The following is a 26729-nucleotide window of genomic DNA, read 5'->3' on the forward strand; positions in this document are numbered from 1 at the left end:
TCAGAATGCTATCTTATGGAAGGGAGAAGTCTAGTTCAGCAGTTCTCAAACTGTGGGTCGCGCCCCATTTCAAATGGGATTGCCAGGGCTGGCTTAGACTAGCTGGGGCCCAGGGCCAAAGCCAAAGTCTGATGGCTTCAGCCCTGGGAGATGGTTGCAACTTTCAGAGTGGTAGCCATGTTAGTCTACCAGCAAAAACAACAAGGAGTCCTTGTGGCATCTTAGAGACTAACAAATTTATTTCGACATAAGCTTTTGTGGGCTAGAACCCACTTCATTAGATGCATGGAGTGGAAAATACAGAAGCAGGTATAAATACATGAAAAGATGTGAGTTGCCTTACCAAGTTTGAGGTCAGTCTAACGAGACTATTCAGTTGACAGCAGGATACCCAGGGAGAAAAAATAACTTTTGAAGTGGTAATGAGAGTGGCCCATTTCAGACAGTTGACAAGAAGGTGTGAGTAACAGTAGGGGGAAATTAGTATTGGGGAAATTAGGTTTAGGTTTTGTAATGACCCAACCACTTCCAATCAAATGGTGTCCAGTTTGCAAATTAATTCCAGTTCTGCAATTTCATGTTGGAGTCTGTTTTTGAAGGTTTTTTTTTTTTTTTTGAAGAATTGCCACTTTTTGGTCTGTTATTGAGTGACTAGGGAGACTGTAGTGTTTTCCTACTGGTTTTTGAATGTTATGATTCCTGATGTCAGATTTGTGTCCATTTATTCTTTTACATAGAGACTATCCCATTTGGCCAATGTACATGGCAGAGGGGCATTGCTGGCACATGATGGCATATATCACATTGATAGTGGCATATATCACATTGGTAGATGTGCAGGTGAACGAGCCCCTGGTGGTGTGGCTGATGTGGTTAGATTCTATGATGGTGTCCCATGAATAGGTATGTGGACAGAGTTCGCACAGGGGTTTGTTGCAGGGTTGGTTCCTGGGTTGGTGTGTTTGTTGTGTGGTGTGTACTTGCTGGTGAGTATTTGCTTCAGGTTGGGGGCTGTCTGTAAGCGAGAACTGGCCTGCCTCCAAGGTCTGTGAGACAGATGGATCATCCTTCAGGATAGGTTGTAGATCTTTGATGATGCGCTGGAGAGATTTTAGTTGGGGGCTGTAGGTGATGGCTAGTGGCGTCCTGTTACTTTCTTTGTTGGGCCTGTCCTATAGTAGGTGACTTCTGGGTACCCTTCTGGCTCTGTCAATCTGTTTCTTCACTTCCCCAGGTGGGTACTGTAGTTTTAAGAATGCTTGATAGAGAGCCTGTAGGTGTTTGCCTCTGTCTGAGGGATCGGAACAAATGCAGTTGTATCTTAGAGCTTGGCTGTAGACAATGGATCGTGTGATGCGGTCAGGGTGAAAGCTGGAGGCATGTAGGTAGGAATGGCGGTCGTAGGTTTCCGGTATAAGGTGGTGTTTATGTGACCATCACTTATTAGCACTGCAATGTCTAGGAAGTGGACCTCTTGTGTGGACTGGTCCACGCTGAGGTTGATGGTGGGGTGGAAATTGTTGAAATCTTGATGGAATTCCTCAAGGGCTTCTTTTCCATGGGTCCAGATGATGAAGATGTCATCAGTATAGCACAAGTAGAGTAGGGGGGTAAGGGGACGAGAGCTGAGGAAGCATTGTTCTAAGTCAGCCATAAAAATGTTGGCATACTGTGGGGCCATGCGGGTACCCATAACAGTCCCGCTGACTTGAAGGTATAAATTGTCTCCAAATCTGAAATAGTTGTGAGTGAGGACAAAGTCACAAAGCTCAGCCACCAGGTTTGCCGTGATGGTATCGGGGATGCTATTCGTGATGGCTTGTAATCCATCTTTGTGTGGAATGCTTGTGTAGAGAGCTTCTACGTCCATAGTGGCTAGGATGGTGTTTTCTGGAAGATCACCAATGGATTGTAGTTCCTCAGGAAGTCAGTCGCGTCTCTAAGATAGCAGAGAGTGCTGGTAGTGTAGGGCCTGAGGAGAGAGTCTACATAGCCAGATAATCCTGCTGTCAGGGTGCCAATGCCTGAGATGATGGGGCATCCAGGATTCCCAGGTTTATAGATTTTGGGTAGCAGATAGAATACCCCTGGTCGGGGTTCTAGGGGTGTGTCTGTGTCGATTTGTTCCTGTTTAGGGAGTTTCTTGAGCAGATGGTACAGTTTCCTTTGGTACCCCTCAGTGGGATAAGAATTTATTTTCGGAAACACGAAAACATGATCTTGAAAGGAAATATATGAAATTAACATTCTTTTTAGTTTCATCATGGGAGTGGCGAAACTGACAAGAATGTCAAGTTTTCTCACTTGGTGCCTGGGCTCTTCAGCACAGATCAGGTGTGTCTAGCAGAGTGTCCTCCCAACCCCCAGATAACTGATTCTCAGTGTTTTTGCGCAGCTGGTCCCTATCTCACCATTCTTTGTGTTCCAATCTGTTTCTTGGTGTGCAGCATGCTCACTTGCTCTGTGGTGATGGCACCATGTGCAGTCCAATCACATGTAGGAGCTGTGAGGGAATAAGTGCACACAGAACCTTTGGAGATTTTAGCTGCTTAACCCTAAGAAGTCTTTGCTGAGCATGTGTGGACTGAAATTTTTCAAAGACTTTTAACTTGGCCCAACAATAAAAGGTACATTCCTGACAAAAAGGCCACCCCTTTCAAGTCTCTGCTCCAATGTGTGGGAATACTAGAGCTTCTCACCAAAAATGTCACCACAATTTTGTTAACATTACAGAACATATTTTTCCCGAACCTCAGTCTCAGAAATGGCTAAACTGTTTTTGCTGAAACTTTCAAAAAAATGTGACATTGCTTGAAGTCTGGGAAATTTCAGACCAAACAGTTATATTTAGGCAAGGTTATGGGTAGGTGAAAATAGGGTCTTTTATTGGGAAGTGTCTTGCAATGTTAATAATAGGCAGTGCTACCAGCCCCACATATAATATGTATAAAATTTGGTTTGAAATGGTAAAGCAGTATATGCAATGTAAATCATACTGCAAGTCTACCAGAATTCAAATTTATGTATCTATAAAACTATATAGTTCCTATAATCCATGGATAGATGATGTACAATAATTATAAGCATATACAGAGCTTAAAAATCTATGCTATTTTCATAAATGCTCAGAGAGTCTAAGACATTCAGATCACCCAAAAAAGTAAGAAAAAAAAAGTAAGAAAATAATGTTCACCCAAAAGCTTGATTGACAAAAAAGGCTTCTGGTGTGTGATCTGAAGTTTGCTAGACTTGGGCCTCTGATAGATCATCAGGAAAAGTATTTTACTGTAATTCCAGTCTGATCATATATTTGCTGCTATCTTATATTTTCATACTTTCCCTCTTTTAAATAGTCTGTAACCTCACTAAGTGCTTCAGGAACTCAAGAGGAGATAGAAAATACAAACAAATTTTTATCTTTGACCTCCTCATTGCAGATAGTTGGTAAGTAAGTAAAACAGGTAAATTATAAATATCTCATAAGATTATCTTATATGTTGATTATAGCTGTATTTCTGTAAGTTCTAAGATATCACTACTATTAAAATAGATTAAAATGTTTTCCATTACAAGTGCAGTTTTAAAGTTTTATCAATAAAATAGTCCTTACACGTAAAAACTTGTAAAGACAATTTTTCTAAACCTCAAGCTGAGTAAAAAGTATTTTTGCTGCTGCACATGCCTTCACAATGTAGTATTGCTTTGCAGATTTTTGTTTGCAATAATTCTGCAGTATTTCAAATGACTGGGCAGCCTTGAAGATTTAACTAAGTAGAAGCAAGGTAGGAGAAATGTGAATAACTTATGTCTGTGATAGAAAAACAAATTCTAAGCTGCTTTATAGACTGAGTTGGCAAACCCCATTTTATTGTAACCAGTACAGAACCCTGTATGTGTCTTCAGAATCTAACTATTGGCAATGTTATCTTCATTTTTTATCCCTCACATTTACATTTTGACTTTTGATCCCTAACCATTCAGCCTTGTCTGGAAATTCATCAGCAAAGCTAAACATTTTTAAAAGGCCCTATCCAGCAGAGCAGATATATGGTCTCCTGCAGTGTGAGGCTGTGGCCATAACTATCCTATTGAAAAGGAAGGTTGGCTGAGCAAATGCTCTGAATACTGCTGCTTCTGCTTCTCAGAAGGAATGACTTTAAAGTATTGTAGAAAGAAATCTGGAAAATAAGTGCTTTACTGAAACCAAACATATTTAAACTACAGCCTATAACACTCTTTACCTGGCCTACTCCTCAACATTTCAAACGGAACTGGAATTCCAGTGCGCTGAGATGCTATAAGTACAGCACGCTAAGTAAATCTCTGGTTACAACAATAATCAGTTTCAGAGTTTCAAAAATATACCTTAATGTATTTTAACATTCTGGTTATTAAATCCAGGGTCAGACAGCTTTTTGAAGTCACACACAGCATTCTGTGGGGTAGTTGGCTATGCAGCATTGTTACAAAGAATAATTTAACAATAACTCTTTTGCATTTAAAATGCAGCAAATACACCAGCTTTGCTCTTACCATCTTTGATTTTGACTGTGCTTTGAACTGAATTACCTTGGCAATGCTTATACTGCTCTCAAATTTATTAATTGTTTTGTCCAGTTCTTAAACACAGACTTTTTCTTTTTTGTTGGGGAAAGATTTCTTGGAGTACAAATTTTTGACCTCTGTAATCTAAAAAATATTTCAATCTCTTAAATAAAAGAATTACCAAAAGTTGTCTTTTGGTAGCCTGTTGCACTATAGAATTTTGATTCTCACCACCTTGTGCTCTCCAAACTTAAAAATATTACATTATTGGCTGTTACAAAATTTAATGAGAGAATCTTTACTTGTAATCATCTTGGATTATAATTGCTTTTTTTCCTATCAGAATGGTTTTTTGTATTGTTGCCTGACCATTAACATTAGACCTGTTGTGACTGTGTAGTTTTATAACTGAATTATACCATTCTGTGCTGGACTTTTTGAAAATGGTAAAGAAGTATATACAGGAAAAGAGTAGCAGCCGTGTTAGTCTGTATCCGTAAAAAGAAAAGGAGTACTTGTGGCACCTTAGAGAGTAACAAATTTATTTGAGCATAAGCTTTCGTGAGCTACAGCTCACTTCATCGGATGCATGATGATAAAATAAATAAATTTGTTAGTCTCTAAGGTGCCACAAGTACTCCTTTTCTTTATACTGGAAAAGAGGATTTTTACATCAATAACTGCATAACATTTATTTAGTTTACTATTCAGGGGGCAAAAAACACAAGATTTACATATCAGCTTTACAGCAATTTAAAACTGTCCAGTAGGTGTCAGCATCTAATAAAAAGAATATGCTTTACTAGGTCTCTTAAACTTTAAGATATGGAGAGAAAATTTGTTTATGAGGTGGTTATTAACAAAGTCCACACTGCACTTCCTTTTTCTTTTCAAAGGTAACTACAGGTGTATGGGTCATATATTTGCTCCTGGGTCTGGCCAGGAGCTAGAATGAGGGAGGGGGCTCAGGGTTGGGGCAAGAGGTTTGGGTGTGGAGTGCTTACCTGGGCAGCTCCCATTTGGTGCTAGGAGTGCAGGTGGGAATGTGGGAGGGTGCAGGAGCCCCTCTTTGGTGCTCAGGGTGGGAGTGGGAATGTGGGGGGTGCAAGAGTCAGGACATGGGGTGTGAGGGGTCTGGGTATGTGTGGGGGGTGCAGGAGTCAGGGCATGGAGTCGTGGAGGGTGCAGGGGTCAGGGCAGGAGGCTGGGGTGTGTGCAGGGTGCAGGGGTCAGGGCAGAGGGCTGGCTGTGTGTGAGGGGGGTGCAGGGGTCAGGGCAGAGGGCTGGGTGTGTGTGTGGGGGGTGCAGGGATCAGGGCAGGGGGCTGGGATGTGTGTGGGGGGATGTAAGGTGCAGGGCTCAGGGCAGAGGGCTGGGGTGTGTGGGGGGTGCAGGGCTCAGGGCTCAGGGCAGAGTGCTGGGTGCGTGTGAGGGGGTGCAGGGCTCAGGGCAGAGGGCTTGGGTATGGGGGGGGATGTAAGGGTCAGGGCAGAGGGCTGGGGGTGTGGGCTGGGGTCATGGGGGTGCTCCCAGCTCCCTGCTCAGAGTAGCAAATGGCCGGGGGCTGGAGGGGATATGCCCTGATTCCACCCCCCTTCCCCAAGGCCCTGTCCCCACCTCTTCTCCGCCTTCTCCCTGGAGCAGCGAGCACACTGTGGCTACGCTTCTCCCCCACCCGCGCAAGGGCTATCAGCTGATCGGAGTCAGGGAGGGAGAGGAGGAGGGGCAGGAACGCAGCACGCTGGGGGAAGAGGCGGGGGAGCGGGGAGCTTGCCTGCCCTGCAGCAGCAGCCGGCAGGACCAAGCTTCTTCCTCCTGCCTGGGGGGGGCGCAGAGAACAGCGGGCTGTGGCGGGCAGGATTTTTAATGGCAGGCTGCTGTCTGCCGGGGTCCTGGCCTGGGTTTGGCAGCGGGCTGAGAGGGGCTGGCGGCTGGGACCCGGCAGGCAGCAGCGTGCCATTAAAAATCGGCTCGTGTGCCGTCTTTGGCACGTGTGCCATAGGTTGCTGACCCCTGGTTTAGATTTTTCCAGGGTCCTCCTTGCCTCAAGGTTTTATGTAGCATGTTAACACTTTTCATTCATCAAATCATTTTGTATGATTGGCAGCTGAGGGACTTTCCCTGGTTGAAAATAAAGAACTGAATGTAATTAACTTTGTCTTCTAGCGCTTGAATATTTAGCTTTTATTTTATTTGACGACAACAAATGATGCAAGGGAGGTTGTTTTGAAAATAGTCTGTTTTGAAAAGAGTCATTAGAGTTTCAAATGCCAGCTACATCCACAAAATCACTTCTATCCAGCCACTTGTGTCTCAACATCTCTAGCAGCAGAAACACATCTGCCCTAATTGTGGCAGAAATTAGACTCTGCAGCTATAAAACGCGCATTCAGTTGTTACTAAATGACAATCATCATCATGCTTTCAGTTGAGAAGGCTAGTATTAATTATTACAGGCTGTTTGTTGTTTAGTTGATATTAGTTAATCTCTCATGTATGTGGATCCTTAGAGTATGTGCTTTTTAAGTGTGCACAGATTGCAGAGCAGACAGTGTGGGGCTTCTCCTTAACCTGCACTCCCTGGCTAATTCTTGTCAGGAGCATGACTAACACTTTGAGTACTTGAAGCAGCTCTTGAGCACTGGGATGTTTGGCACCCATTTCTCCCAGATCACACTCCTGACAGAGGCCGGTTGGATTTCTGACAATTTGGGCACATCTAGACACCCCCTGGGCACTTAACTTTCAGTTGAACCTCTAGATGATTCCCCAAATGGCTATTCATGTCTGTTGAAGCTTTTGAATATTTTGGCCTTTGGCTGTATCACTTACATACAATTACCAGTCCTATAGAAGCCTGTAAATGCAGCAGAAGAAAAAAATATGTAATCCCATTTACTCAAAACCTCTACCAGACTTCATAGATACATCAGAAGTGGTATAATACATTTTGATATTCTCTTCCAATCTTACTTGCCTTTGTTCATAATGATTCTTTTACTCGCATATTGACTCCCTTACTCACCTCTCTTCTTTTGCTCCATCTGTTCTATCTCTTGTAAAATGTTTTATTGTATTGTGGTAACTACTTGAAGAAAATCAATAATAAACTTCTATGACTCTTGCATATCGTACTTGGAGAAATGTACATTAATCATACTGTTAAGTCACAAAAATCTGCTTTAAATAAGTATTTAACAATTATTCAATACACTTCTAATTAACAGATCCTTCCCATTCTGAAGAAGATGAAATATTTATTTCAGTATTTCACACACAAATTAATTCAGAAGATTACGACTGCAATGAAAAACAAGCTGTACAGGGTAAGCCCTTATTACAGTCCTATAATTATGTAATGAGCTTTTGTATTCTGGATTTGAATGAGTAAAATGTTCCAGAAAATCAAGGCTGAAAGAGAAGCGTTGTGTGCCATACAGAGGTTGGAAAACATAACATTCCCATAATGTATGTAATATAAATAGGTAATACAAGTTTACACCCCTGATTGAAAAATTTAGGAGTTTATCAACAATGTGGTTCTTTTTGGAAATTGTATAAAATTTATCTCTGCTATTAATCTAATACTGATAATCATAGGGTCATAGAAATTTGTAGCTGAAAGGGTCTTCTAAAAGTATCAAGTCCAGGCCCTGCATTGAGGCACCACCAGTTAAAACCTAGACCATTTGTGACAGGTGTTTGTCTAACCTGTTCTTAAAACTTGATGATGGTGATTCCACAGCCTCCATGGAAGCCTATTCCAGAGTTTTAATATCTAACATAAATCTTCCTTGCTGTAGATTAAGACTTTCACTACTTGTCCTAATTCCAGTGGGCATAGAGAACAATTGATCACCATCCTCTTTGTAACAGCCCTGAACATGTCTGAAGACTTTTAGCAGTTCCCCTTATAGTCTTCTTTTCTCATGACTAAATATGCCCCCCCCCTTTTATTTTTTTGGAACATTTCTTCCTAGGTCAGGCTTTCTAAACCTTTCCTCATTTTTGTTCTTCTCCTCTGGCCTCTCTCCAGTTTGTCCACATCTTTCCTGAAGTGTGGTGCCCAAAATACTCCAGCTCTGGCCTCACCAGTGCTGAGTAGAGTAGGGCAATTACCTCCTGTGTCTTACGTATGACACTTCTGTTAAAACACCCCAGAATATTAGCCTTCTTTGCAATTGCATCATGGTGTTGATTGATATTCAATTTGTGATGCACTGTAACCTCCAGATCCTTTTCAGCAGTACTACCACCTCATCAGCTATTCCCCATTTTGTAACTGTGCATTTGATTTTTTCTTCCTAAGGGAAGTACTTTGCACTTGTCTTTATTGAATGTCATCTTGTTGAATTCAAACCAATTCTCCAGTTTTTCAAGGTTGTTTTGAGTTCTAATCCTGTCCTCCAAAGGGATTGAAACCCCTCTCAGCTTGGTGTCATCAGCAAATTTTATAAGCATACTTTCCACTCCTATGTGGAATCCATCTATATACTGTCTGCCACCTAGTTTGACCAAACCATTGATAAGTACACTTTTGAGTATGGTCTTTCAACTAGTTGTTCTCCGGCCTTATAGTAATTTCATCTAGACCATATTTCTCTAGTTTGCTTATGAGAATGTCACGTGGGACTGTGTCTAAAGCCTTACTGAAATAAAGATATATCACCTCAACTGCTTCCCCCCCATATTCACTGGGCCAGTAACTCTGTCAAAGAAGGAAATTAGGTTGGTTTGGCATGACTTGTTCTTGACCAATCCATGGTGGCTATTCCTTATAATCCTGTTATCCTCTGGGTGCTTACAAATTGATTGTTTAATAATTTGTTCCAGTATCTTTCCAGTTATCAAAGTTAGGCTGACTGGTCTGTAATTCCCCAGGTCCTCTTTGTTTCCCTTTTGAAAGATAGGTATTATGTTTGTCCCTCTCCAGTCCTCTGGCACCTCACCTGTCCTCCATGAGTTCTCAAAGATAATTGCTAATGCTTCCGAGAATGCTTCAGCTAGTTCTTTAAGTACCCTAAGGTGAATTTCATCAGGCCCTGACAGCTTGAATACATCTAACTTATCTAAATATTCTTTGACCAGTTCTTTCTCTGTTTCCGCTTGTGTTCCTTTCCCCTAGTTGTTAATATTAATTGTGTAGAGTATCTGGTCACCATTAACCTTTTTAATGGAGACTGAAGCAAAATAGGTGTTAAACACTTAAGCCTTCTTGATATCATCAGTTGTTAGCTCTCCTTCCTTGCTAAGTAGAGGACCTACACTTTCCTGTGTCTTTATCTTGCTCCTAATGTATATAAAGAACCTGTTCTTATTGCACGTTATGCCTCTTGCTAGATGTAAGTCATTTTAGCTTAACCTTTTTGATTTTGTCCCTACATGCTTGTGCTGTTCTTTTGTATTCATCCTTAAATTTGTCCATGTTTCCACTTTTTGTAGGATTCCTTGTTGATTTTCAGGTAATTAAAGTGCTCCTGACTGAATCATACGCTCACTATGAGGCACCATCTTCCCTTAGGTGTGCAATTATTAGGCCTATGCTGAAGAAACCTTCTCTCAAATCTGACGGTTGATGCAAAGTGCAGTATTACACAGTCTCTCATATTCCTATTTTGGGTCAAGGTTCTCTGGCCCTGTTTAATGTCTTCAGACTTCTTTAATCTCCTTCAGTTTAGTGGGTTTTTTTCCTATTAAACTGATTATGGTACAGACTGCACTTGTCTTGATGTTTGAAGATCTCCTGACAAAGATCAGACATCCTTGCTAGTTCTTTTAGATTTGTGTGTTGTTTTGATTGCTTATGAGATACTGTTGTGGCAGGCATCTGTCCAGATAGAATGAGTTGTGTTTCAGTATCTGTATTCTTCCATCTCTGTGAGATTCCACTGCGTGGCATTGGGCAGTTGCTCATTTACTCAAAAGGTTATTTTCAGCATGTATACATGACCATTAGGAGAGTAGTGAAATGTTTTAAATTGCTGTTGCCACCAGTACGCCGATGACACTCAGCTCTGGAAGCATATTATGTGATTCAAAGTAATCTGGTTTCTTGGTAACTGGCTAAGATGGGGGGTTGGATGAGAGGGACTTGACTAGAGATCATTCACAACAGGAGAGATGAGGGGTGTGTGTGTGTGTGTATGGGTGCACTAAGGAGGAGGTGATATTTGCTGTTTCTACTCAGGCTTCTTGTTATTGTGGTTTGGTTTGTAATCTTGAGGTCTGTAGCATTCTTGGCTGTTGCCTGGGTTCCCAGGTAGGAGCCAAGATAGGCCCTGAGCCAGTAAAGCAGAGAAGGCTGTGCTTGACTATAAATACTTAAGTAGTCCCATTAATGGGACTATTTATGTGCTTAATTTTACATTTAATCCTGTTACATGCTCCGCTGAATTGGGGCCATAGTCTCTTTCCTCTGGTCCAGACATCAGGTTACAATCTTTCCTCTTTGATGCATTCCTTGCCACAATTATCCATGTCTCTGTCATTCTGCATTAGATGTTCTATGTGGGTCTACCTTGGAAGGCCATTCAGACTTCAGCTAGCACAGAATGCGGTGTTAAGCAGTGTTTCTTATATGACACTTATTACACCTGTGCTTGTAGACTGCAATGGCTTCAGGATGCAATGCAAAGTGTTCATTTTTATCCATAAAACCCTGCATGCTCTGGTTCCTGGTTAGCTTCAAGGTAGTGTTTCTCCTATGCTCTGTGATAGCAACTAAGAAAGTTTGGGATGCTTTTTCCTAATAGGCCCTAGATTTGAACCCTGGAGGGTTGGAGGCAATTTTTCTTCAAGGGTGGGGCCCTCCACTTGGGAATTCATCTCCTTCATTGGTATTTGCACAGCCAGAGTTTGTATGACCTTAAAGAACGTTGCACAGCTTCTGTATATACTAAGACTTCTGTGCAGAGGAATGGGTAGAACTTCTTATATGATCCAGTGAGCTTTCTTTTAGTTGCCTTTTTTGGTCAGATTGCATATTCTTTAATTTGTGATACTTTTAAATGTAATGTATGTGCTCCTAGAGGCAGTGATAGTTAATCTTTTTATAAATCCAATGATAAGGAAGCACATTCTAGTTTTATAACTAGGTAATCCCCAAACGTGTGTCTAACCCCAGGATGAAAGGGGAAAAAAAGAGAGAACTATTATGTATGGAGGAGAACACATCAATTTGTGAGATTTATAGGACATTAAATATGATTGTTTAGTTTTGTCATTTATAAATCTTTGGAATCTGGATCATTCCAAAGTCATGAAAGAATTGTCACTTTAAAAGTATTAGAAATCTCTGAATAGCACATACTATATATTGTCTGTTCATATGGTTTTTGGAGAAACTGTGTTCAGAAAACATTAAATCTGAAAATAGCTTGAGGGTGAATTAAATGTTCAGTGTGCTACTTCCTAAACAATCTGATCTGCTTATTAGAACATATCTTTAAATGTAATGATCACACATAATATATTTAAGGCTGTTACTAAGAAACCATGTTTGTTTCATAACTTGCACAGATTTAAGGTGAGTTTTAAAACAAAAATTGTTACAACAAGGGACTGTAGAACATCAAAGACCTCATCTGTTTTTCAGCTGTTTCATTTAAGAAATCTGCTTGAAATATCCCCAAACAGTTGCATGCTTTTCCCAAAAATCACCACTTAATTTATCTAGTATTGGTGATATAGTTCAAACAATAAGAGGTTTAAAAAGAATGGGTTTAAAATCATGGCAATGTGTCTAACATTTTTGAGGTCAGATCTCCATAAAAAATATTTTGGCCTTCACAAAACTATAATCTTATGTAAGAAATAACTTTGCTAAATGGGCACCCTGAAAAACTTCGATTTACCACATTTAGCTGTGGAAATGGTTATGATAATAGTTTCTAATGGTAAATATAGGTAATACTTCCAATACTATAAATATAATAAATCATAGTGAAAATAGTAGTTATTGATTTTTGTCTATTGGAGAGGCAACAATCACATTTTTGCAACTGTTTTTTCTTAACTACAGACCATCTAAATGAAATCAAAACAAGCGGCTCACTGAAAATAACAGGAAAAACAGACCAAAAAAGTGACACCAGAAGTAAAAATACTCAAGATTTTATTAAAAAGAACATTGAGGTATGTGTTAGGGCCTAAAATCACTAAAAGTTTAGGGAGTTACTGATGTATACTAAATGCATTGCCAAAAAAAATACGTTGATTTCTTGATCAAGACACATGCCATTATTAACTCTGTAAAAGTTAATCAGGATTAAATGAACAACATTATACTACAAAAATTTGTTGTTCACTGCAAAGTGCGGCTGAGTATTCATCCTTCACTGGTTGCCCAAATTTGCAAATTAGGTCCCCATTTGCTTTTAGATGGTCATATAAGAATGAGAAACTTTATATTTTCCAATCTGTGCCTGGCCACAGCCTATACATTTTGTAGACAAGTACTTCTTTATAACCTTTTTCTAAAAAAAGAAAAAACGATGTTTGGTGTTCTTAAGATAATGGGTGGACACTGGGTGATTTGAAATTCTCTATCTACAGAACTGTGATAGCAAAGGCCAGGGCACAGCAACGTGTCCTATACCATTCAGCGAGTATTCTCAACCCTGATGGAGAGAAGCAACTTACTGCTATCAGAGGGCAGTTTACTTTCCATGCATCATTTAGTTCTTGACCCATCTGCTAACATTCTCTGCAACAAGGTTGCCAGGTGTGGTAGAGGTTTTTGGACATGTGCACACTTCTGTGCCATGAACAGGAATAAGAATACTAATTTACTTCCTACAGGCCACCAGATTTGTGAGTGGTTTCGATCAGCTTGGTTTTGGTTTTAACTAGTAGCACAGAAATGAAAACATGTTTTCCATTGTCAGTATTGCGAGCAAACCCAGTTTTATAGTTTTATTTTTAATGCTTTCTATCCATAAATACTTCAGCTGGCAAAGGATTCGGGGAGCCAACTGGTTATGCTAACGGAAGAGAAGAAAAGATTGGTTGAACTGTTGAAAGATATAGAAGACAATGGCAGTGAACTTCAAGGCATTGAGGTATGATGATTTTAATTTGCACTGACTCATGACTGGACTTTCATGGATGTTTATGATATTGCAAAGAAGGGAAACAGTGAGTTTACCTCAAAGTTTGCAGATGATACAAAATTACTCAAGTTAGTTAAGTCCAAAGCAGACTGCGAAGAGTTATGAAAGGATTTCACAGAACTGGGTGACAGGGCAACAAATGGCAGATGAAATTCAGTGTTGATAAGTGGAACGCACATTGGAATACAGAATTCAACCTATACATACAAAGTGATGGGGTCTGTATTAGAAGTTACAACTCAAGAAGGAGATCTTGGGGTCATTGTGGATAGTTCTCTGAAAACATCTGCTCAACAATGTGCAGTGCAGTCAAAAAACCTAACCATGTTAGGAACCATTAGGAACGAGATAGATAAGAAGACAGAAAATATCATAATGCCACTATATAAATCTGTGGTATGCCTACCCCTTAAATACTGCATCTAGTTTTGGTTGCCTAATCTCAAAAAAAGATGTATTAGAATTGGAAAAAGTACAGAGAAGGGCGACAAAAATTATGGGTGTGGAACGGCTTTCATGCAAGAAGAGGTTAAAAAGACTGGGGCTGTTCAGCTTAGAAAAGAGACAACTAATGGGGGGTAGGATAGAGCTCTATAAAATCATGAATGATGTGGAGAAAGTGAATAGGGATGTGTTATTTACCTCTTCACAAAAACCAGGGGTCACCCAATGAAATTAAAAAGCATCAGGTAAGTACTACTTTACACAACACAATCACCCTGTGGAAATTGTTGACAGGGGATGGTGTGAAGGCCAAAAGTATAACTGAGCTCAAAAAAGAATTAGGTAAGTTCACAGAGGCTAGGTCCATAAATGGCTATTTAGCGAAGATAGCCATGGATGCAACCCCATGCTCTGGGTGTCCCTAAACCTCTGATTGCCAGAAGCTGAGACTGGATCACTCGATAAAGGGCCTTGTTCTGTTCGTTCTTTCTGAAGCATCTGGCAGTGGCCAGTGTAGGAAGATGGGACATTGGGCTAAATAGCCCATTGGTCTAACCCAATTATCAAACTATAAATCTCTAGCTTTGTCTTTCTTTTCAGGTTTTACTGCAGATTTAAGGTAGTGGGTTTAAGGGAAAAAGTGTGATTTACACTGTTTACTCTTTGTTGAACTTCTGTAGTTTTTTGAAATGTAAAATTTCAAAGTTGACATATGATTGGGAAATAAGTGAACAGTGTTTTTCATCTCTTAATAGTATCAGATTCTAGTATTTAAAAAAAATTTAGCTGAGTACTGTAAATTATTGTGCCATCTTTTTTTCCGGTAACACGTTACCATCAATTTCCCTAAAGTTGAATATGACTTATTCGTTCAGTATGACATTAGATGCATATCATGTTATGTTCATTGCTCAACAAGTATTATGAGTAAGGAAGACGACAATGTTATATCCATTTGTGATGGGATCACCATGAAAGTTATAAGCATATACTGTTCTAACACCGTCAATTGAATGGGAGTGAGGTTGAGATTAAGCAATATCCAGTGGTATAACTGTGTTGAAGTTTATAAGCCAGGAACTTTGTAACAGTATTTTACTGTACCATCGAAACATTATAATGCCATATATTTCTAATAGAGAGTGCAATGTTGTTGTGACATACCAGGCCATAATCCAGACTAGTGGGGGGGATTTGTCACCCCTGTCCTGCAACTTTGTGTGCCCTACAATGCCTTACTGTAGTAGCTTCTATCTGGGCCGCTCACAAACAACCTTCTGGCATGCAAGCCACGGCCTGAGTGTCTATGTGTAAATGCAGCTGGCCATCTACACCCTGGCTCTCACCAGCCTTGGTTGTACTGCATGGTGACCTCAACCCAGCCCCAGTCTGGGATCTTCTCCCAGAAATATATGTCGTGTACTGGCCAGCCATCTCTGGACAGTACAAACATATTAAGTCCATTATTCTTTTAAGAGAATAATAAGCCAGCTTATTGTTTTGAATAGACTACCCAGACACTCCAATTTAAACACACTTGGTTAGATAAAATCGTAAAATATTTTAAGTGATTGTGAGTAATGAGGAATAAAAGCCAGAAATGGTAATAAGAAAAATAAAGATAAAACACTTAATAATATCTACTTAACAGACTATCTTAGTTGCAAAGCAGACTTTCTCACCACATGCTCCAGCAGATTACTGACCAACTCTCAGGTCAGGACCCCATCCCCAAAGTCCAACAGCTGTTTCCTTCTCTCTTCTCAGGTGTAGAGAATGAAATGGGCAGGGAGAGAGAGAGAGAGTGGTGCCTTGGGCTGTTTGTCCCTCCTTTTTATAGTTTTTCCCCCTCTTGAAAAACATTTCCAGCTGAGAACCGGGAGATAAAGAGTTTATCTGAAAGGATATTCCCCACTGGTTTTCTCATCTATTTGAATTTCCTTTGTTTTTCCTTCCTGCTTGATGACTCTGTTTACTGCTTAAATGCAAATTAAGGCAAGCACACATTCCTTCCTTTGTCTGTGACAGACCTGACTTCTGCCTGGGCAGGGCTGTGGGGTTTGGAATGTGTGTTAACAACATCATACAGGGGAAGCTTATAACTTCACATACAATATTGTACAGACATTTTATCAGGATAGTACTGACCAGCAAATGATGAGTTTTCAAATGGTACCCTATTAGGCATACTGTGTACAAAGATTATTACAATAATATGTACGGTGTGAATACAGAGGTGTATTCCGTCAGTTGAAAATTATTTTAGAAGGGAAATTTACCTTTCAAACAAAGCATTTGTGATTAAAGATTATATTTGTGATTAAAGATTGTGATTAAAGACCTTATATTGCAGGCAATCAACAAAGTCTTCTTGGAAGTGTGTTTCCAGAAAACTTTGTAAGTTGGTTGCTTACCAGGCTTGCTGATTTTAGGAAACAGACTGGGCTAGTTTGGTAGGGCAAAAAAGACAAACAAAACTCACTCACTTACTTTGTGCTCAGGTGGAGATTGGGATTGGAAGTGAACATAGGTTCTTTGGGTAGCCTCTGCACATTCCCATTATTTGTAAGTGTGCCAGGTTGCTGCAGAGCATCAGAACCTTTTGAAACCAATGCCCTTCAGAGTATCCATTTTTTCTTAATCCCTGAAGAAGGGCTCAGAGCTTTGCCCTGCAAGGAATGAGAAGACAAGGCCTGGCCTCTCAGTTTCTTTTCTGGCCCTTGGGAAAGGAACTTGCATCACACAGCATTTACATGGGTAATCTCTCTCTGAGCTCTGAAGCAGACTCGGCAGATGGTGTGCATATTGGAAGCAAGTAAAATCTCTGGAGAGGAAGCTATGTCACGCCTGAGTGGGAGCTGCACAATAGGGCTGAGGAGCCAAAAACTTCCAAAAATGCTTAAAAATCTTGTAAACACCAACAGCTGTGCTGATTATTGTAATTAATCAACTGTGTAATACGATTAATACTAAAAGTACAAACAATAGGGGAGGCTTAATGAAAACCCAGGTGCAAGTTTTGAGGTCTGCCTGCTACTGTGGTTCAGAGGAACTGAGGTAGCTGAAGATGCTTTTGCTCTATCCTTAATTTGGTGAGTTTTAGAAGAACAAAATTTGAAAGTATAACTCACCAGGTTATGAGTCAATCTGCCCTTCCCTCAGTGTATTAACTATTCCTGCAGAAAATGGTTCCGAGCATACTACCAGATCATGTTGCCAAATCTGCTTGAAACAGATTTGGCAGCAGGAAAATTACATTTTAGGTAATAGGATACCTAAATATTTTAAGATTCTAATAGAAACAGAAAGAAAAAACCCCAAACCTCTTCTGCCCTCTTTTTTTAAATACGCTCCACATTCCAGCACATGCTTTTCACATTAACAAAAGAAAAACCTGAGAGAGACTCATTCAGAAATGCCTTCACTTGAAAGTCTTTTAAACAGTTTTTTTGGTGGGCAACATCAAAGATAGTAATACATTTTCCTAACATGAAGAATGGCATTCTCTACTACATGCAGATTTATGTCTTCTCTCCAGATGTGTAGTCCCTCAGATTTTTAAAACAGGAAACAACTTCAAAAATAGTTAATAAAGGTTTTCTGTGTATCAGGAGTCCCCTGTTTAGGATGACTAATGAAGATTCAGCCTAACAATGCTTTAGCTGTTTCTTATACCAACTCTGATGGCAGCATGGCCATAGAAATGCAACAGTCTACCTAGGTTCTCATATTGGGACCAGTCACCACGTTATTTGGATACCTATCAGAGACTTTCTGTTGTTTGTGACAGACTTTCAGCAGCTCACATTAGGAGATGCTTGTGTATTGCTGCAGACTTAATACACAGTGAACACCAGAAAATAGGAGTGACAGTTTTAGGATTATTCTATTAAATGATTGTTAGAAAACAAATGTGAATATTATGGACAAAATGGGGAAACAGAAAGGAAAATGCTTTCCTTAGTCACTTGAGACCTGACCAGTCTAGAGATGGATTCTTTCCCCCCACATTTGAGTTATAATCTGACCTAGGCATTTCCTGAGACCTTTGGTAGGGAAGATTTTGAGGAAATTATCAAGAAACTAACGACTAATCTTGATTGTTTTGAATTGGCTCCGATACTTGTTGTTTCAAGAACTGATTAACACTTTTGGGCACTGTGACGGGGTGTATAAACCTGACACTGGCTGGTGAGGGTTAATGAACTGCTCAGGGCAAACCTTCAATTCTTGGTTTCAGAGTAGCAGCTGTGTTAGTCTGTATCCACAAAAAGAAAAGGAGTACTTGTGACACCTTAGAGACTAACAAATTTATTTGAGCATAAGCTTTCATGAGCTACAGTTCACTTCATCGGATGCATACTCTTTTCTTCAATTCTTGGAGAGGGTTGGGCAGAAGGCAGGAGACGCTCAGGGAGCCATTGCCTATTGAGGCCCCCTTCAAGAGAATCGAGGGCCTGATGCTGAACCATTACTTTGGAACTATTAGTAGAGACTTACTTGTGGGTGCTGAACCAGTCTATTGCTTACTAGCTTCCTTCAGAGAGTCTTGCTGTAATCTTGTATATGTTCGTGTACGTGGTTTTCTTTTTGATCTTTGATAGCCCTGAAAGGGGTGGACTTCCACGGACTCAGTGGCAGGGTTGTCTCTCCTACAGCCAGACCTGTGCCAGAGATGGAAGATTAAAGGCTGTGGGAGTTTAAAGCTCATCCATCACCTAGGGTGTGCCCTGGGAGACCAGCTCTTTGCCAGGCATATAGAATATATCAGGGTTGGAAGGGACCCCAGAAGGTCATCTAGTCCAACCCCCTGCTCAAAGCAGGACCAATTCCCAGTTAAATCATCCCAGCCAGGGCTTTGTCAAGCCTGACCTTAAAAACCTCTAAGGAAGGAGATTCTACCACCTCCCTAGGTAACGCATTCCAGTGTTTCACCACCCTCTTAGTGAAAAAGTTTTTCCTAATATCCAATCTAAACCTCCCCCACTGCAACTTGAGACCATTACTCCTCGTTCTGTCATCTGCTACCATTGAGAACAGTCTAGAGCCATCCTCTTTGGAACCCCCTTTCAGGTAGTTGAAAGCAGCTATCAAATCCCCCCTCATTCTTCTCTTCTGCAGGCTAAACAATCCCAGCTCCCTCAGCCTCTCCTCATAAGTCATGTGTTCCAGTCCCCTAATCATTTTTGTTGCCCTGAAAGGACAAACCATATGCTGCCCTGACTTACAGTCCATCCAATCTTATTGGCTTCACGGATGTTATGTGGGATGTAAGTCAGGACAAATTTGGCACACTATATTTAAAGCTTATTTTTTTTTCCAGTGTTTATTTTTTAGCAGTTTTTGAGTTTTATTGTAGCTGTTTAAAATCAAGGGGCTTCTGGGCATTTCCATTGTATATACCAGGGATTGGCAACCTTTCAGAAGTGGTGTGCCGAATCTTCATTTATTCACTCTAATTTAAGGTTTTGTGTGCCAGTAATACATTTTTACGTTTTTAGGTCTCTTTCTATAAGTCTATAATGTATAACTAAACTATTGTTGTATTTAAAGTAAATAAGGTTTTTAAAATGTTAAGCTTCATTTAAAATTAAATTAAAATGCAGAGCTCCCCGGATCGGTGGCCAGAACCCGGGCAGTGTGAGTGTCACTGAAAATCAGCTCGCGTGCCGCCTTTGGCACGCATGCCATAGGTTGCCTACCCCTGGTATATACTGTAATGAGTAATTTATATAATATAATATATAATGAGACTCTCTTAGTAATGTTCCCTAGTGCATTTTAACATAGTGCTGTTTTATACAGCACTATGTTAAAGCGCACTAGGGAACCTTTAGTGTGCACCAGCAGGGCCTATGCGGACCAAGTAATGTGCAACGCATTAGCATGCTTAAGAAATCACACCCCTGTAGTCCTCATTACTGCTTCATGTAAGCAAGACATTAGACACAAGTAACCATTACCAGTGTTTTTCCAACGTTTATCCAATAAACACAGATTTCATTTTTTAACCTCAGGGAGGTATTGTCTGGGTTTATTGGTTAAAACCGAAAATCAGAAGTCCTATGTTACATAAATGGTCTGTAAATTGTATTCTGCATTAAGCAACTGCATTCAGTCAGTTCTGCTAGATAACTGTCAAATAATGCAAATAGGATTTTTCCTTTAGATCTACAACCTTTGTAAAAGAGATTTCTTATCATTTAAAACATTTCAAAAGCTCTTTGTCAGGGTAGTTTGACCATCAAATTTGCAAGCGTGTAATCTGTCTCAAATATTCCAGGAGAATAATAATAATAAGACTTTACTATGTTGTTGGAAAAGCATGTTCTGATTTAATGAACTGGAAACTGGGAGTAGGAGTCTGAGAGAGAAGTTTTCTTTTTATGAAAAACTTAAAATCGCTATGGCTGTTTTGAGAGTACAAGAGAGATTATGTATGTATTGAACTTGCTTCTAGATGGTATCTTGACATCATAACATGCTAATTTAAACTGGAACTAGTTATGTTGTCTATTTATTTCTGTGCAATTCTTCAGTTGCTCAGCAAGCTACAGCCTGTTGTGATATTTTCATTTATTGGCTTCAGAAAGTGATTTTATGACTTCCTTCACCTCCAGTTAGTTTTGGAATGCGTCCTTGTATGAGAAGCCATTAAAGAACCAATTTTTGACTTGTTGAGGTGGCTCTTGTTTTTTATATGGACATGATGTTTTGCTGTAAAAGAACAGTAAATGTTGCTACTAATTTGTGGTTGTCTGTTGAATTTAGTTTGACATGCTCTTCTAATTTTTTTCAGGTTTATTTCAGGTTTTTATCATAAAAGTATGCAGACTCCTCTGACTTCTGGCAGCTCTTTGGTTGCTATTAATTCCATGTGTATTCTCTTACATAATTCATATTTTAGCCTGTGGTATATAACCTGTTTTTGCATAGACAGATATTGTCAGGGAAAGACAATAGTGAGAGTTTCAAAGGTATTATTTCTGGCATGAATTGCACTGAGTTAGGACTGTTGTGTATGTTTTTCTCAGACCGCATGTTAATGATTTTCTTTCCAGTGAATTGATTTACACAAGAGATTGGTTTTAAAGAATCTTCACCAATCCGTTCAAATACTTAAATTTAAAATATTTTAAGTTTAATTTAAAAAAAATACACTGCCTCAGAACTACTGTAAGATGTCATTTTAAAGTGATGCCAGTTTATTATTTAGAGTAATAAATGAATGCTACATTTCGTTATTTTCTCCTTTACCAGTGTCATTTCATGGACCAATTTTTTCTGTGCAGCTCCATTTGTCTACAAAAGATTATGGCTCCGGTCCTGTGAAAGCCCCAAGTGCTGAACTCCTGCTGAAATAAATGAGAGTTCCATTATGCAGAAAGCTTGCAGGATTAGGCCTTTTATTGAAAGAATTCATTCATTAACTGATGATTTCTTCATTCTTAGGCACTCAAGGTCTGATTTCCCCTCCCATCTCCGCCACAAAACTGGGATTTAAATACCACTGTAAAGTACACTGCTGTAAATCCAGAGTAAATCACTGAGTCAATTTACACCAATGTTAGAGTTTAATTTTGCCGTAGGTACCCAACTGAGTGACTAAATGGCCTGTTTAAAGTGTCACTAGACACGTGTCCTTCTCTGGGACCTGCATCTTGACACAATGGGAAAGCTTGTGTGTTCCAGTGACTGGAGAACTGTGCCAGCTGGAGTTCTAACCCCTGGTAGAGCCACCCAAGCGCAAAGCGTAGGGACCAGATGAAAATGGGTTGAGTGATAGGCCAAGGACCTATCCTTGTAAAAAAATTACTGTACAGGAAACACAGCAAGGATAGCTATTTGAGCAAAAGGCATGATAAGAGATGGTGGAGTCTTGTTCATGCCCTAAATGATGTTTTATGGTGCAGGAAGGATTCAGATACTAACTTAAACAAACTACATGTTTTTTCATACAGTTGTATACCTGACATTCACAAAAGCAGGCCCTCATGATTCTTCTCCCCTTCAGCTAGTCTTTTGTCTTGATTCTGCTTATTTCTGTTGTGTTCCCACTCTGCTTACCAGATAGCATTGGTGTGCCAGCTGCGGCATCTGAATTCTTGGGGAGAAGTTATAATGTGAAGCTTATGCACACCCTTGAACCTTTGAATATACATTACATTAATGAGGTTGTACCTGTATTTATGTCTGAAGGAGAGCCTTTATTCAGAGCCTATATTTTCAAGCATTTGAAACTTTTTAAAGCTACCTTTTGACTTAAAATTTCTCTTGTTTATTATGCAGTGACATATTTGTTGATAGAGTTGCATTTGATTACTGTCTCTGAAATTTTTGAGATTTAAATAAAAACTTTTTTTACATGTCAAGAAGTCTGAGCTTTAGTTTTTGATTTGCTTTCTGGTAACTGACTTCATTTCAAGATTTCTAACTTAATGAGGACATGTTTGTCTTCTTTAAAAACACTTTGTTTAGAAAGAAGATGCTATAAACATTGCAAAACTGTATTGTACGTATGCAGTATGGTTTTTTTCTGTTAAATTTTAATGAGTCATGGAAATATGACAGTATAAATGTATGTTTTTTAGAATAGATTTTTTTAATGTAGGAGGTTTGCATACACTTTTTAAAAAATGCTGATTAGTTATATTTAAGAAAAATTTAAAAAGTATGCCTGCAATTATTGGATGAGATTTTGTTCTCAGGTACACTAGAGGAACATCATTAATTTCAGGGGAACTCAGATTTACACTGATGTGGGTGAGAGCTCACTGTATTTTAGTTCTTCAAAATACCATTTCTTTGAGAAGTAATATATATTGATGTTTGACTGCCTTAAATAGCCATTTTCTTTGGTCAGATGAAATAACCCTTTCCCTTAACTTTTTATAGGAAGATGTAACTGGTTGGCTAATACCAGGAGAAGGGTACACACCCGAACCAATGGAATATCATCACCTAAATGAAATAGATGCTAAACTCCAAGTAGTACTCTCTAATGGTGATTTCTGTGCAAGTCACAGCTCCTGCTCAAAAGTCCCAAGCCAAATTTATCAGGTACAGTAATGCACAATGCCTATGAATTATATATTTATTTTTTGGAATATATGTTGAGGTTTAATGAAAATAAACATGTAGAGAAGTGCAAAATACACTTAAATATATCCGGAAGTTTCAGATGCAAAGTCTGAGTACTGTAACTTGAATTTTATTAAACACACAATGGACTTCAGTTGCTCTTTTATAATGTGGTGTTACCAGAGTTGCTGACAGTTCTGTCTTTTGGGGACTAAAATTGAGTTTCCTCTTTGTTTTTGAATATTCAGATGGCTTTCCATGATCCATTGCTGAAGTATGTGCAGTGACAAACAGTAACAAATATAGTGAAAATAATCCGCCTTTGGATGTTAGCAGTAAAAGGTGTTAAAGTTCTTTTACTTGGAAAAAAGCATTATTCAGATTTTGTGCCTGGAGGAGTCTAAATTCTCATTCATGTCTTTCAGTAATGTAGTGTACAAGGAACAATAATAGAATTGTTCCTCCAGCTGTGCGAGTGCAGGAGGAAGCTCTTCCTGATACTGAGGTTAATGCCGTACTAGCAACAGATGCTTTAGTGTGAAGCAGCAACCCCCGCTGGTCATTAATTCAATCACATTCATAAATATGGTTAATTTACATTGTTTTTAGGCTTATGGGTCCAATCCTGCAAACACTATCCAGTATAACACTCACAACCATGAGCTGTCCAGCTGAAGTCAGTTGGACTATTCATGATGATAAGCACTATGTTTTGCCACATTGGACCTGTCATTGCTTTTGCAGAAAAATGCTCTGAAGTTTTTGAGTTGACTTGACCATAAAAACAAACCAAAACACAACATCTGAAATACCGTGCTTATATGGTTTTTAGAAAGTTTAAAAACATTTTATTACCTTTTAGGTATGTTATAAAAACTAAAGAACTATAAAATGTATTAATTCCATAAATAAATATTCCATACCACTGATTACAAATTGACCATAAACTGGCAGTTTTGAAGTACATAAAGGTGGGTTGGTTTTTTTGACATCCTATTTAGGAAATTATTTGCAAGGTTTTGTATGGTATCTTTGTTTTTACGCAAATATTTTTTCTAATGAGAGAGCCATTTGGATGAAATGTACCTAACAATTGAACTCTTTAAAAGGACTTCTTTATTAATTCAGTCCAGCATCATTTTATATTCTCTATTTAAGTGTCATCGGTTTTGTCTAAACTTTGTGTTAACCAATTGGTACCCAGATAATTGTTCTCAAACTGCAAAAAGAAAAGGAGTACTTGTGGCACCTTAGAGACTAACAAATTTATTTGAGCATAAGCTTTTGTGAGCTACATCTCACTTCATCGATGCATCCGATGAAGTGAGCTGTAGCTCTCGAAAGCTTATGCTCAAATAAATTGGTTAGTCTCTAAGGTGCCACAAGTACTCCTTTTCTTTTTGCGGATACAGACTAACACGGCTGCTATTCTGAAACCTGTTCTGAAACTGTAATTCCTATACGTATATAATCCTGAATATACTCTCACTGTCTCACACCTGAATGAAGCCTTGACCTTCTGCAGCCTAACACCAGCAGAATCCTTTTCAAGTGCCTTTTTGATAGTTACTTTTTATGAAAGATATAAGGGCAACAAGTAATCCTTATTACCTCTGAACACTAGGGAATCTTTTCACATCTACAGAAGAGAGTTAGAAAAGCCAACTTCAGAGAGAGTTCTATTTTTGGTGTGGACTTCAGAATAAAGCTGACCTTGGAAAACTGCAGGAGTATTCTATGAAGAGCAAAAGACTAAGAGAAAGCTTTTGTCCTTCCTCTCCCAAAAGTCCTGTAACAAGGGCAAGGTCCTGTAACTTTTTCTTCCACAATGGTTCTAAAATCCACCCTTTTTGATTTGTCCAAAGCCTCATCATCTCCTGCCTCAACTACTGCAGTCTCTTCATCTTGGATGTTTCAGTACTAACCTCTTCTTCATTCAAATTGCTGCTGCCAAAAGCCTTTCTTGTCTGTTGCTTCAAGATGATGTCTCCTCTGAGCCACTCCACTGTAATTCAAACTTCTCGTACTTGCCTTCAAGGCCTTATCACATAACCCTTTTTTAATCACTGAGTTGGTCTCCTTTTGCTTTTCCTCTGCTCCATCAGCGATTTCAGCCTTGATACCTCCTTTATTTAGTTCTGTGACAGAGCCTCCCTCTTGTCCCTTATTTTTGGAATGCTTTCACAAGTTCATCAACCAACATCCCTGAAGTCATTGAGATCTCTCGTTAAAAACTCATTTTTGCCATGTTTCCTACAGAAGTGAGACAGAAGAAAGGTAACTAAACAATAAAGGAAACAGAACCTGTCACCCATGTCCATCCTTGCTTCTCCTTTCCCTTCTTCCTATTTTCTGTGTAACCCTTATGTTTGTCATATTGTATTTAGGTTGTACACTTTAGGGACACTGTCTTTTAGTTGCTTTGTAAGGCACCCCAGTGTTTCCTATTGAATGCTCTGGGGATTTTTCCTTTCCTGTAATCACTGTGTTGAACTTTTAGAAGGAATAACTTGATTTATAAATTTTAATTGTGACAGATCTGCTCCACACCAGATATAATGTGCCCTATTATAAGAGCATCTCTTTCACCGATTGTACTTCCGAAGATTTATAGGAGTATAAGTGTAAATGATATGAGGTTAGGTAACCAGTAATACATGCAAGGGCATGGAGCTATGGTGTTTTGCATGCTTCATCATTCATCCAAAGGCTAAGCAAATATAAAGTGCCTAAAAAAAAAGTTACCAAAAAAGGGAAAATAAGGAATGAATCAGGAAAAAAACACACCTTCTTTTAGCACTTGCCTTCCACAAACCATCATTTGGTAGATGAGCTACAGTTAGTAGTAATCACTCAAAGTAAGCTTTCAATTTATATTAATATTAGAAACACAAAAACTATGGTAAAATAACATTAAGGTTCTAAAGTCAAGCATTCAGAAGTTAGGAAATGCTAGAATTGAATTGCCCGTGTAACCTTAATTTAGCTTCCTTTGGCATTTCTGCATTATGTCTTTAATTACATGATTGCATGCTATGTTTTCCACAAAATGCCTGCCTCCATCACTGCACAGAATGGACCTGCTTTGGGGATGACTCAGGGTTGAAGTTATCTGATTGTTTGTAGAACCTCTGCCTCATTTAGTGCTAGAGGAGCCAACTAGGGGGGGCGCTTTTCTTGACCTGCTGCTCACAAACCGGGTAGAATTAGTGGGGGAAGCAAAAGTGGATGGGAATCTGGGAGGCAGTGGCATGAGTTGGTTGAGTTCAGGATCCTGACGCAGGGAAGAAAGGTAAGCAGCAGGATACGGACCCTGGACTTCAGGAAAGCAGACTTCGACTCCCTCAGGGAACGGATGGCCAGGATCCCCTGGGGGACTAACTTGAAGGGGAAAGGAGTCCAGGAGAGCTGGCTGTATTTCAAGGAATCCCTGTTGAGGTTACAGGGACAAACCATCCCAATGAGTCGAAAGAATAGTAAATATGGCAGGCGACCAGCTTGGCTTAATGGTGAAATCCTAGCGGATCTTAAACATAAAAAAGAAGCTTA

At 39.5% G+C, this 26729-nt stretch overlaps 1 protein-coding gene across 2 annotated transcripts in view; it reads left to right on the forward strand.

The window, feature by feature from the left end:
• FSIP1 (fibrous sheath interacting protein 1) overlaps positions 1-26729 on the forward strand; it is a 186491-nt gene that overhangs the window by 21940 nt on the left and 137822 nt on the right. For both annotated transcript variants that reach the window (XM_084631968.1, XM_084631969.1), the window contains 5 exons: positions 3354-3444; positions 7773-7871; positions 12566-12678; positions 13494-13604; positions 22995-23159. In XM_084631968.1, coding sequence (XP_084488094.1) covers positions 3354-3444; positions 7773-7871; positions 12566-12678; positions 13494-13604; positions 22995-23159 — 579 coding nt within the window. The remainder of the gene's footprint in view (positions 1-3353; positions 3445-7772; positions 7872-12565; positions 12679-13493; positions 13605-22994; positions 23160-26729) is intronic.

The sequence above is a fragment of the Lepidochelys olivacea genome (assembly GCF_965140295.1).
Source record: "Lepidochelys olivacea isolate rLepOli2 genome assembly, chromosome: 6".
Taxonomy (NCBI): Eukaryota; Metazoa; Chordata; order Testudines; family Cheloniidae; genus Lepidochelys; species Lepidochelys olivacea.